Source organism: Thalassophryne amazonica, chromosome 9, assembly GCF_902500255.1.
Source record: "Thalassophryne amazonica chromosome 9, fThaAma1.1, whole genome shotgun sequence".
Classification (NCBI taxonomy): domain Eukaryota; kingdom Metazoa; phylum Chordata; class Actinopteri; order Batrachoidiformes; family Batrachoididae; genus Thalassophryne; species Thalassophryne amazonica.
Window position 1 is genome coordinate 29,678,057 of NC_047111.1, and position 13,999 is coordinate 29,692,055.

At 41.2% G+C, this 13,999-nt stretch overlaps 1 protein-coding gene across 3 annotated transcripts in view; it reads left to right on the plus strand.

The window, feature by feature from the left end:
- Positions 1-13,999, plus strand: part of zgc:77151 (uncharacterized protein LOC337153 homolog) — a 106,782-nt gene that overhangs the window by 79,654 nt on the left and 13,129 nt on the right. Inside the window, exons 9-12 of one of the 3 annotated variants that reach the window (XR_004562598.1) lie at positions 991-1,088; positions 1,880-2,045; positions 4,463-4,663; positions 7,273-8,748. Coding sequence is in view for 2 of the 3 variants with exons in the window: in XM_034177843.1 (XP_034033734.1) it covers positions 991-1,088; positions 1,880-2,045; positions 4,463-4,663; positions 7,273-8,697 (1,890 nt within the window). In the remaining variant the exon portion in view is untranslated. Of the gene's footprint in view, positions 1-990; positions 1,089-1,879; positions 2,046-4,462; positions 4,664-7,272; positions 9,747-13,999 lie in introns of those variants that run through there. The other 2 variants (XM_034177843.1, XM_034177844.1) reach the window with 2 other exon arrangements.

Consider the following 13,999-nt stretch of genomic DNA (forward strand, 5'->3'; position numbering starts at 1 on the left):
GTCCTACCCCCGTGTGGAGGCATCACTCCACTTGCACATTCAGGGATGTAGATGCCAGAGTTTGCCGAGACTCTGTGGGACTGTTTTGAACGCTCAGGCTGGAGTGGAGATGACATTGACAGCGCTACGCACTGCTTGATGGATTACATGATGTTCTTCCCGAACAACAAGCCTTTGGTTACCAGAAGAGATCCTTCAGAGATGGCTACAGGAGAAGGTGAAGCTTACACTGAAGGAGGGAATGTGTGAGGAAACTGAAGACCCACGTTTTAAGAGGTGGTGCCCCTGGAGGTACTGAGTCTGTCTTCTCGGTGCCCAGGTCTGCGATGCACTAGGGTTTGCCCGCACTTTGTCACCCAGGATTATTGCTTTACAGGTTTTGCAGATGATTACAGTGATTGGCCTTTTCAGGCATTGTGTCTCCAGTGCAGTGAAGACCAGCCGGACTCTTCTATTTTCCACTGGAATACATTAAATCCTAATGATAGTTGGCTTTAGCGCAAGCTGCTAGGATGTGTTGGTGGATAACGAGTGTAGAAGCCCGGTGGATGACTTTGGTGGCACTGTTGAAACCATTCTTGCCTAAACGCCTCCAAAAAGCAGATGGTGTGAGATTGGGCCTCCCACCACCAGTATCCATCAAACCCATGGATGTGGAAATGGGCCAGACCTTCATGTACCTAGGGGTACCCAGATAACAAACTAGTCAGGACTATTGGCATGAGTGCTGAATACAACACTGGAGAGAACCAGATCTACATCTAACTACCATGTGATAATTGACTGCAAGTCTCAGTTGTATTCCAGGTGACCCAGATTGTACCTGTAAGATATAAAATGCTTTGGTGTTGAGGAACACACATGAACTCTGCACCCTGCTTTGCTCCGACTGATGCCCATGGTCTTGTACTTCACACAGCAGGCTGTAATTGTGTTCGCCCTGAATTTCAGAATGTCACAGCCGACTGTTTCCCTGTGTGTACATGGCAGGTGACATCGGAGCGTCTGTGGAAAGCAGTTTACAATGAACTCGGAGGATGCCCTGGCAGCACCAGCGCTGCAACCTGCACCAGGAGACACTATGAGAGGTGCAGACACAAAATCACTTATGAATTCATTAGAATACAAATATGCCCCCACAGGAGAGATCATTCATTATCTGGCAACTCTGAATGTTCTTGATGATTTTGTTATGAGACATGAATTATTGTATCAAATAGGACTTTATATTTCAACAACAGCCATAATATTATGGGCTGGCATTCATGTCAAAAGGTATTATTGATTAAATTAATTCCTAACCACATTCACATATTTAGTTGATTGTGATAAAATTGAATCTTTCAAATTATATTTTAAGTCAAATTAATTTCTACATTTTTACCGGTGTCTCTACAACATAGATGTGTGTGTGTGTGTGGGGGGGGGGTGGGGGGGGGGGGTCCATTTTTCCCAAAGAATGTAATGTGAAACTCTTCTTACTCTTCATCTTCACCTGATTGTGGGTTCTTGGGTCCTTAAATAAATAAATGGACTGCATTAAACGCTCAAAGCGCTTTACAATAATGCCTCACATTCACCCCGATGTCAGGGTGCTGCCATACAAGACGCTCACTACACACCGGGAGCATGCCCAAGGGCCCTTGGTGATTTTCCAGTCAGGCTGGGATTTGAACCAAGGATCTTCTGGTCTCAAGCCCAACACCTTAACCACTAGACCATCACCTCCTCTAAAGGTCCTTGCATAATCCCTAATTCAGGAATATTCTTTTCTTGTTCTGTGTCCACCATTGAAGGTTGAAAATCGTTTATATGATCTTCCTTCCTTCCTGTCTTCCTTTAAAAATAACAAGTATTATGCCCTGACTGTGTGTCTCAGGCTGATACTTCCTTATGAAGAGCACCTCAGAGGAGTTGAACTCAAAATCCCAGAACCCCCCACCACTCCAAAACCCAGAGGGATAAGAGGCAGAAAACCTCTTCCAAGGGGCAGGAAACCAGCACCTAAAACCAAGGAGAAGATTGCAACCTCTCCTCATCCAACTGTAAGTGAAATCATCAACTTTCAGTCTACTCCAAATCTGTGGAACATGTTTTGTTGGACACATTCTGACTTTGTTTTAAGAATCAGAATTGACAGCCCTCCATTTTTATGTATTTATTTATTCATTTATTCAAGCTGTTCTGTGCTGCATCATGACTTTTCTCAGGTTTGGTAATGACGCTGCACTTGTTCACTTGGATGTGATTTTAAATAAAAACTAAGCAATTTGTAAACCTTCATTACTACAGCAATGATGATGCTAGCGCCCTCAAGTGTACTTTTTTGTCTCGTTTTAATGATCACTCATCTCTGTCTATCTTAAACTTTATCACATAATCTTTTTGCTCTTCTGAAGGTCTTCATTTCGTCTGACACTTTATGAAAATTTTAAGCATCCTTGATATTTGATACAAATGTAATGTTTTTAATGTAAAAGTTAAGTGCTGAAAGGACCAGTCGTCGAAAAAAACAGAAGTGGGGGGATCCCAAGCAGATTTTTGGACATCGACAAACTTTATGAATGAACTCTCTGAATTGAATTAAGTCCATCTTGCAAATAGTATTGAAGATAAAACGGTTTCATCACGGGCTATGAACTGTTTTATAGACATGTTAACTTACACAGATAATGAATATTTTCCACTCATGCAATGGCCAGAACATTTGTACGTGTTGGACCAGGCGTAGCCCTTGTTGAAAGGTGTGTTCCCAGCAGGAGTCCAAAGCACGGACCAGTGCATGAGGTTAAATTAGAGCAGTTAGACAGGGAGGCGCTAGTCCATGAAGGATTTTGTATGTTAATAACAAAACCTTAAAATCTGACCTTGCAGGGACAGGAAGCCAGTGGAGGAAGGTCAGAATCGGGGTAATATGATCAAAGTTTCTTTAAGTTAGAATCTGAAAACATCCGATCTAGAAGAGAGGCATGAATCAGTCTGCCTCAGGCGGATGGACCCCTTGTATGCGTTTTTAAGGTAAGTTAGAGCTGTTTATCCGTCTCTAAATGTTGCGTGCACTGTGACGCACTTGGATTGATCCTTCTTTGTCTGTTATAGTGTGTAATTAACATTACTGTTTGTAATGTGTTTTTGTGTCAAAGCACGGGTGTTGTGCATCTTAAACATGTATTATCAGCAGATACATTTTTAATTGATATTTACATATGGATTCCCTATGAAAGTTCCACATGGCACCAGCTGTTGGGAGAGGAAAGTTATGTTAAAATAAAATACTTGATGATATTGAGAATTGTACTTGTGCGATGAAGTGCTGTCCTCTTAAAATACTGCGGTCTGTGAGCTAGACTTCAGACCTGCCTTTAGATAAAGTACTAAAGGATTATTAACCTCGCTTGCTTGGTCTGTACAGGGGAGATATCAGAGTGAGGTGTTCGTACGGACCGAACGTAGTTAATTTATTATATGGCTGTGTTTATATGTCCAGTCGTTAGCTGGTAAGCTTTCAATCTGTTTTTTTCAGATGCGGTTTAGATATTTATGGAGTACTTTTTTCCGAATTCGTTTTTCTAATTGTGTTTTTTAGCTTCCTGGTTTGTGTAAAAAAAAAATAAAATAAAATAAAAAAAAATATGCGTTGCAGACCGATTGTCATGGTAACTGGTCTGGATATGGCAAAATATCCGACCAGTAATGAGCCAGTCGGAGTGCGCGTAGCGTCGCAGCCATATAATAAAAATCCTTTATGACCCGATGACAGGAGTACACCAGCTTTTACATTTGACCACACTTCATTTTTCCAGGAACCAGCCCACGTGCACACATATGAATAGAAGTACTTTTGGTATGGAAGGAAAATGGGTGCTGGGTATCATCTGAGTCGGTTCAAAAATAAGTGACCGTTGCATCATGTGCCTATGTGAATAGGTTGCTGGTTCACTGCTTCTTTTTGTTTTGGCTTGTTGAATGAACCAACTTCACCTCCGCCTAACATCACCACTGGCTCTCCTTTATCGTCACATATGACAGAATCTAATTCAGACGCATCATACGTTGACTTTCATATAAGTATATAACATGACATTCTATTTATTTTTAGAAAAACTTTAACCTCAACTACGTCCTGTTTACAGAGATACTGCGACCTTAAAATGCAGCAGCAGCTGCTTTAACATTAAAATGCTTTCATTGCACATTTAGAAAAACAAGTTGTCAGTCATTTTGTGAGTGTTACAAGTAACTTCCTGCTTGTAGCAACAGAATACTGAAGCGTTGAGGAGAAACTCTGCTGTGGCTTCAGAAAGCATGGCCATGATGTTTTTCTGACAGAAACTCACAAAGTTAAGCACAGTCACCCTGCTAAACTAAAAACACTTTAGGGGAATCCCAAGTTAATGTATCCACGGAGCAGATACAGGTGACAGGCTCAGAATTTATATCTGAATTTCATCTTTCCAAACAGCTCGTATATCAAGACGGCATGGTGGTGGTGAAGCGAGGCAGAGGCCGGCCGCCAGGCAAACGCAACAAGGCCACGCTCATGGCTCAGGCTAAAGTGCTCTCCCAGCAGGAGTCCAAAGCTAATCCAGCAACGTCTCAGCTACATCGCCCTCTGCTGTCAGCCAGAGGCACAGCAGGCCTGACTGTGAGCACAGCACACAAGGTAACGTTGGATCACTCCTCCCTTCCACAAACCTACCACATTTGGTATTAAATCAAACCACTGCAGAATAAATGGAAAATAAAGTTGTTTAAAAGTTTAGTTTTTTTTTTTTTTTTTTACCTTTAGACAAATTAAAAATTTAGGCAACTTTATAATAAAAAAACACTTTTCTAGGTTTGTTGAATAAACTCTTCATTTACCTGAATGTATGATTTCTGAAATAAATTGCAACCATTACACCTCTCCTGGTGTAATATAAAGAAAACTGATGTAATAATCTTTCAGCACATCTAAATTTAGTGCAATATCACACCCTTGTGGGTAACCTGAATATTTGAATGAATATGTATTTTGTGATACAAACACAATCTGCACATTTTTGCTTAACAGAATTTTCCCGTAATTCTTGAGCCTCTAAAACGCCCGTCACACTCAGCCACGTTTCCATTACATCCTCAAAAAATTGGGTGGATGCAGTGAAAACTTGTAAAGTATATTAAGAACACAACGGAAACTTTTATGGGAGTGGTGTTTTCTCAACGAAGTTTGAGGGCGTGGTCAAACTTTGAACAAGTTAAAAAAAAAAAAAAAGAAGAAAAAAAACCCATAGGAAGGACATGGTCGAATTGGGGTGCAGGAAACACTTAACACTGCAGTCATATTTGAGCAGGTGTTTTGGCAGAACTGTTTTTCTGACTGTAGTTTAGTGTTAAACCTACGTCTGGACACATGAAAACTTGCAGAACAAATGAAAAAGCACAGCACATGGTGCAGTATTGATAGGACAGACACAATGAGAATGATGCCCGCATTGTGTGATGTGATTGCATGTAGTAAGAATGAATTGAACATGGTATGTGCATGATCATGAATGTGGTTTAAAAAAAAACAAGAAAAAAAAAACTACAACCCCTGGTAAAAATTATGGAATCACCGGCCTCGGAGGATGGTCATTCAGTTGTTTAATTTTGTAGAAAAAAGCAGATCACAGACATGACACAAAACTAAAGTCATTTCAAATGGCAACTTTCTGGCTTTAAGAAACACTATAAGAAATCAAGAAAAAAAGATTGTGGCAGTCAGTAACGGTTACTTTTTTAGACCAAGCAGAGGAAAAAAATATGGAATCACTCAATTCTGAGGAAAAAATTATGGAATCACCCTGTAAATTTTCATCCCCAAAACTAACACCTGCATCATATCAGATCTGCTCGTTAGTCTGCATCTAAAAAGGAGTGAACACACCTTGGAGAGCTGTTGCACCAAGTGGACTGACATGAATCATGGCTCCAACACGAGAGATGTCAATTGAAACAAAGGAGAGGATTATCAAACTCTTAAAAGAGAGTAAATCATCACGCAATGTTGCAAAAGATGTTGGTTGTTCACAGTCAGCTGTGTCTAAACTCTGGACCAAATGCAAACAACATGGGAAGGTTGTTAAAGGCAAACATACTGGTAGACCAAGGAAGACATCAAAGCGTCAAGACAGAAAACTTAAAGCAATATGTCTCAAAAATTGAAAAATGTACAACAAAACAAATGAGGAACGAATGGGAGGAAACTGGAGTCAACGTCTGTGACCGAACTGTAAGAAACCGCCTAAAGGAAATGGGATTTACATACAGAAAAGCTAAACGAAAGGCATCATTAACACCTAAACAGAAAAAAACAAGGTTACAATAGGCTAAGGAAAAGCAATTGTGGACTGTGGATGACTGGATGAAAGTCATATTCAGTGATGAATCTCGAATCTGCATTGGGCAAGGTGATGATGCTGGAACTTTTGTTTGGTGCCTTTCCAATGAGATTTATAAAGATGACTGCCTGAAGAGAACATGTAAATTTCCACAGTCATTGATGATATGGGGCTGCATGTCAGGTAAAGGCACTGGGGAGATGGCTGCCATTACATCATCAATAAATGCACAAGTTTATGTTGATATTTTGGACAATTGAAAGGATGTTTGGGGATGATGAAATCATTTTTCAAGATGATAATGCATCTTGCCATAGAGCAAAAACTGCAAAAACATTCCTTGCAAAAAGACACATAGGGTCAATGTCATGGCATAGGGTCAATGTCAATGAGCAGATCTGATTTGATGCAGGTGTTAATTTGGGGGATGAAAATTTACAGGGTGATTCCATAATTTTTTCCTCAGAATTGAGTGATTCCATATTTTTTTCCTCTGCTTGGTCTAAAAAAGTAACCGTTACTGACTGCCACAATCTTATTTTCTTGATTTCTTATAGTGTTTCTTAAAGCCAGAAAGTTGCCATTTGAAATGACTTTAGTTTTGTGTCATGTCTGTGATCTGCTTTTTTTCTACAAAATTAAACAACTGAATGAACATCCTCTGAGGCCGGTGATTCCATAATTTTTGCCAGGGGTTGTATTCTCAGAATGTTGGAAGCAGTAAGAACACGGCAGGGATGTAATCAGGATGAAGTATTTTTACCATATCCCCACTGTGTTCATAACAATTTCAAGACTGATTCCCATCTTCGTGGTCTTCATCTGAGTGTGACAGGACCCTAACAAACATTACAACCGTTTGAAGAATGTTTTAACATTTGTACACCATTGCTCTTGTTTCTTGCTCCAGGTGCAGCGGTCTCTGCAGAACCCCTCCCTACAGCCTGTCCAGCCACCCATACTTCCCATGAACATGCCCCTCATCCCTGACCTTTCCCCCATGTCTGCTCCTATCCTCTCCTTTCAGCCCAAAACTGCCACAGATCTGAAGCAGGACCTGGGAGATGCTGCTGCTCAGCCTGTGGCACCTGGTGTGCTCTTCTCTGCCCTGCCCAGGCACGTCGTCGGGGGATCGCTGAGTGGATTCAGTCCTGTCAAAGGCATGTGTCCCCTGGATGTATTTAGAAATCGGCTTGGCCTCCAAAGAGGTCTGGAAAATCCTGCTGTAGCACCTCAAGATCCAACCCAGCATCATTCTGTCATCTACCCTCTTCAGCCAAAAAGTGGAAGCCCAGAAAACCCTCTTCCTAACATTGACCAGCTCCACACTCAGCCCCACCTCTTATATCACCAACACAACTCATGCTCCGGCTGTAGTGTGAATGAGGCGGCTCAGAGAGGAACTAGTCGGGATGGCAAGAACCGCCCCCCTTTGCCTCCTCTTCGGGTCCTGCCTCTAGACCTGGACTGCAGTGTTCAGGTCCGGCAGCTGATGAGGACTCGTCTGGGCTCTTCTCAGTTCCACACCTTTACTCGCAGGCTGTCTGAGGTGCTGTCCCAGGACCTGGGCACAAAGCCCCCCTGTTCTCCCATCACCCCTCCACTGGAGCAGGCCCTGCCTCTGAACCTTAGCAAGCGCTTCATAGCTAAGAGAGCGCATTCAGAGAGTCCAGAACCAAGTAAAGCCACGATGAATGGTGCCACCACACAACAGTCAACCAAGAGAGCCAGAGCTGACTATGTGGAGCAGGCGAAGGCAGAGGACTTAAGCCTGGGTTTTAGGTCTAGCCCTGGACATAGTGGCAGAGAAGGGGCTGTGGAGCTGAAGACCCAGGATGAGCCAGCAGACTTGAGCTCCCCAAGTAGGATAAGGGCTTTCCTGCTAGAACTGCCACCCTTCCAGGTGAAGATAGAGGATGACCTGAATAGGACTATGCCAGGCAAGTTAATTCCTCCAGTATTTTCTTCACAGAGGAGCGAAAGAGCGAGACCAGAGGTAGGATGTGCAGCAACAAAAGAAGTTAAGGAAGAAGCTGGTGGTAATGAGGAAAGCAAAGAACTACCAAAGTCAGAGGAGGCAGGAGATCCCACCGAAGTGGAGACACAAACCATCCAAGTAGAATTTAAAGGTGAAAACATGGAGATGGAAGACAAAGATATTGCTGATGAGGGGAAGACGTTGGTAAATTCAGGCGTTGGTCACGTTGGGGATTTTAGTGGACAGCCAAAGGCTGGTGTGGGGAAAATGGAGCGTGAGGTGGAGACATCTGCCAGTGGGTTGTCCATTTCCATCCTGTCCCCGCCAACTGCTTTGGTGCTTGCACAGCAAAGCTGAACAGGGCTTGGCCTCTCAAACATTTGATGCACATAGTTTATTAAAGGATTGGTCATGCCGTTCTGCTCAGAAGCCTGTGATACCTGTCCGGGTTTTTATTTTTTTGCATAGGAATCTGAACCATTTTATCTTGGGGCTCAATTTGAACATGAAGCCTGAACATGTGGAGCAGGGATGTCGCTTTTCTTCAACTTTGAGAACATCAAAGCAAACAAGACTTCATTTGTCGCACGTTATTTCGTGGGTTTTGATCTCAACATTACAGAGGAATGACAACATACTCATGACAATCACAAATCATCGTTCTCTCACTGTTCATTTCACTCGTATTAATGGAAGAGTGAGTGTTTAATAAACACTGCCATAAGCCTTCATGACACTAACTCCACTCGTCAATGTTAGTTAAATATTGAAGAAGATCCATGTGACTTAAAAAGTTGGTGATGCTATGCATCAAGACTTCATTAGCATCTAGAGTGTATTGTATTGTTGAATTCATTTTGTTGCTCCCTACTTCTGTAAGGAAGTGGCTATTTTCTGATAGTGTTCAAACATTATATGGAAGTCCGGGTGAAAAAGCCCCTCAAACTTCATGACAGAATCCATTAAGTGAAACTGTACAAACTCCGTCTCTTACACATGTGCCTTAAATGGCTTGCGATCAACCTTGTCGCTAGCTTTAAATTGGTTTTGATAAAGAGATACCTTGACAGTGGAACTTATCAAATTGAACCTTCACACTTTGTAGCTCATAGCATAGTGACCACTGCAGCCGAAAGGTGGCACTTCCACCCCCCCAGTCACCTCTCCAGGTTCGCCTGTTTATCTTCCGCCAGTTCAGTGGATTTTCTCATGGAGGCTTTGTTCATCAGATTTTCTGAAAAGGTAAAACTCCTTTATCTGGTTTTCTGTCCATGTTATTAGATATATGATCCTCTGCTGCTGTATGTATTGAAACATCTCATTTAACCATGGTTAGAGAAGAATCCTGGGATATATGGAAATTTACTAAAATGGTCTTTCTTTGTTAAAACACAGTGAAATGAAAAGTATTCTTGTTTTATTGCAGTACATAATAGTTTTTTGTCAAATTTTAAAACCAATTATGATGAATTGCTTTTTTTTTTCCCCAAAGTGTCATGCTAAAAAGTAGAGCCCAACGCTTCTACCAGATTGCAGTTTCTACCTTGGCATAATATATATCGTTAAAAAAATGTATGATGGTGATAAACCAGTTGATATATTCATTAAAAAATGCCAGTGATTCCAAACAATTTATGAAATCCTTATGTAACCGAGACCGGATATTTGAACTTTATAACTATAAATGTAAACGACCAACCAGTGTATGTTACACTGTCTTAATTTGAATTGCCAGTCGGTGTTGTACCACTCAGCATTTGCATAAAATACACTTGCCCACTCTGTTTCAAAAAGAAGGGCAGCTAGTCCCTTTGGCTATCTCTTGTATCTAGTGTGATCAAGGGCTAATGGGGGGGCCCCAGCCATGCTTGACAGCATTGTAAACAATGCCATTGGCACACACTTTGCTGGAAAATTACAAAAACTACACAATGACATCCATTCGAACAGGCAAAGTGTCTCTGTATTGTTTGTTCCATAAAATATGTTTTCATGTCTGTAAATGCAGATACTGATGTGGTGAAAAGCTCATTGTTGGACCCTATCTACCAACCCATATATCGGTCAGTCTCTGCCAAAAAGCTTGCAATTGGTGTGAATAACTGAATTTAATCCCAATCAAGTGTGATTTGAGTATTTACCCCACACAGTGTTTCTGTGTAGGCTCTCAGTTGTCCAGGTGGTTTCCATAGTAGAGAAGCCTGAATCTTCGACTGGACTGGGTTGCTTGACGTGAGGATGTTTCGCTTCAAATCACAGAAGCTTCCTCAGCTAAAATTCTTGCTCTGGTAGTCTGACTTCTGTCTTGACTCTTGTAGAGAAGAATAAACCAGAAGCCAACAAGTCAAGCAACCCAGTCCAGTCGAAGATTCACGCTTCTCTACTATTACCCCACACAATTAGTGCATCTGGCTAATCATATTGTTGTTGTTAATAATTTCCTTTGTTATTGTACGAGGGTAGGCTGAAAAGTTCTAAGGCTCACTATGATACAGTTGATGCGTTAACTGCATCATAGTGAGCCTTAGAACTTTTCAGCCTACCCTCTTACATGCATACAGTGAAATTTGCCTGCTACATTTAATCCATCCCAGTTACACTTAAACACAGTCCACGCACTGGGAGCAGTGGGCAACCGCAGTCCAGCGACCGGGACTGACTCCAGATGTAGAAACGTTGCCTTGGTCAGGTTACGTAGAAAAGACCTGACCCTAAATAAGCATTAGACTGCTTTGCTGAAATGTAAAGTATTCTGTTTGTGGGAATGCAGTCATTTTTAAGGCAAGACTGCCTCATGCAAATATATAATCAAGGTACACTAATTTGCATAGTTAAGTTACTATAATGGTGTAAAACAGCTTGGCTAGCTCGCATGTAGCTTGTTAGAAAATTTTTGGAACTTATTTCTAAGCAGAAGACATGATAGGCTAATGTGTGGTCATCGTCCAACAACATGCTGCGACACAGTTAGTGGTTTTAAAACTGTAGAATTTGAGTTGCTAATTCAAGTGTTACAACAAAGTAATTTTTCTGTCTGTTTTAAGTTTGTGAAACAATTCTCCAAAGTTGAGACTTGGGTCAGTCTTCATATTTGAAGTCCAATGTAAGTTGGAACTCCGTAGCCCTGCTAGCAGAGGTCGCTAGCTTTTGTGGACTGAACATATCTGAGCATTTTAATACAAATATCTGTAATAATGAGTTAATTGTAGTAACAGACCTTCTAAGAAGTCTGTACTCTAGTATTTCCATTGAGTGTATTTGATTTGTATGTTAGCAGGTATCAGTAGGTTTATGACATCAGCGCCATTGTTCCTCTGCTGGTTACTGAGGCAGTAAGTCGGTCATAGTTTTTAATACATGCGCCCATGAAAACTACCACTCAGCAAAAATACGCTCATAAAACACACGACTCAAGGTTAGCATTATTTAGCTTGTTAGGTAACTGAGATGCAGCCATGTTGGGCTTTCATTCGTTTGACCCAGGTCATTCTGGTCTTGCCAATGTCCCACGTCTTCACTCAGTTATGATGGTTTGGGACTTAAGCGGAGTAAGCACTCCCAACATGGTAACACCCAGTTGGAATATTTAAGCCTCAAAACTGCTCTTCAAAAAACAGTATACATACAGTTGATAGTTTAAACAGGTCCAAGGCGGCAGGGCTTCAGCCATCACGACTAATACGCTTCATTAACTCTAAAGTACACAAGATAAAAAGTACCACCAAGGGCTTTCCACTGAAAAATGGTAAGAAAATACATTTTACACAAAACATTATTGGTACCACTAAAGAAGGCGAAACACCACTTAGAATTCAGCCTCAGTGTACTGTAGCCTACACAAAAATGTATTCTGGCCATCCCAGGGTGGCAGCTAGGTAGGGGTTAATGAAGGGTTACACAGGGGTCAAAATTTAAAAGGTCCTCTAATCATTGAAAAGGATATAGTGTTATTTGTCTGATCATAAAGATATAGTTTGGACTATGAGTGGTATAGGGTTTTTAACACAAATACAGAATTTGATATTTGGTTATTCTAAAATCAGATATTCTTATACATCAGTAGATAATGTTATTTGGAACCCGCGTTCATGGAGTTGACTGATCACAGTTCATACACCCAAATATCAGAAAAATGTTCAAACTTTGCTCCAATAACAAATAACAAAGAGAAATAAGGTGCTAACTAACTTTTATTTTCATGTGAAAATAAGTTTGTAACAGTTTTGATGCTTTGAATGAGGTTCAAAATGCTTGAGAAGCCCTTTATTTTAAAATATTTTGAAAATCTGTTAATGCGCCGCCTGCTGCCGGGTCTCGGTACTGCAGCTATACTGTGAATGAAATGGACTGAAGTGGAATCTTGGAATCCCAGGAACGTGGCAGTTGGACTGTTCACCTAATCGGCTTCTGATGTAGGAGCGTTTCTGTAGCTGCTCGTACCCACAACCCCCTGCTCTGCATCCACGGGTGAACGTGCACTGATGTAAGAATGAGTTTAATCACTATTAAGCTGAAAAACATTGGCAGATTCACCATGTCAAGGTATCTCTCTCTGGCCGCAGCTGCTTCTCTTACTGTGGCGTCTGCTGGATTTGCACACCTGCTGTACCCAGTTTCTGTTTGTGTTTCCAGCAAAGATTAGTGAGGTCCATAAGTAATTGGATGGGGTCATTGTTTTGTCTGTTGCAGCATGTTAGAGTTGGAAAAGAATGAGCGTAAGCTCCTTGTGCTGTCGTACGACTAACTATGCCAAGATCAGTCAAATGATGGGGTTTCTTTCTTTTTATGGAACCAAAAGTAGTTGGGCAACTCACATCCAGCTGTTACTCCTTCATGATTTCACTGACTGGTCGGAGAATTAAAGGTCCATTGCTTTTTATGTTTTTGGGTGGCGTTTTTGAATACTGAACTTTTGCAGTGTAACAGTTTTTATTATGACACAAGCCTGTGACCGAGGGGGATTCATGCAGGATCTCTCCAGTCTCAGCTGGCTGGTATCTCCTTCAGAGTTGTCATAGTTGTATTTTGGTGGCTCCCGTCGTGCACTGGTGTACCGCTACACTGATTTGCAGTGGTGTTTCACAATTGTTACATTTCTTTATTAACTTGATTATTTTAAATATTTAAACCAATTTTAGACCTTTTATAATTTGCTGACATGTTGCAGCACAACAGACACTTGTCCAAATACTTTTGGTCCCTTAAAATAATTGCTGCGCTGTTTGGAGTTTGATATCTTCTAATAATTCAAACTGACAGTATACTGATTATCTTTTGAACAGGACTTCAAACCAGAATCCTCCCCCCAAATTTGGTTCATTCCAAAGCAGAATTTATAAGTCAACATTCCTGATTTTGTGTTCCACCTTAAAATTGTTGTTCCCAAAACCAGTTAAGGCTCTGTGACATTATGTATCTTTTGAACAAAATTGTCTAATGATGCAGACTTTATAGTCTATTGCTAATGCTACAGCTAACAGGGTAGACTATACTGGGCACGTTGACTGTGTCTCAGTGCGAACACGCCATCTCATTTCAGAAGGTTCTTGGAATGCGGCCCACAAATGCAGCCTTCTTTCCTCTAGATAGCAAAGGATATAATATCCTTTACAGGCCAAGCAATCTCGGTAGTCATTGCATGATTCTTTCAAATTATATA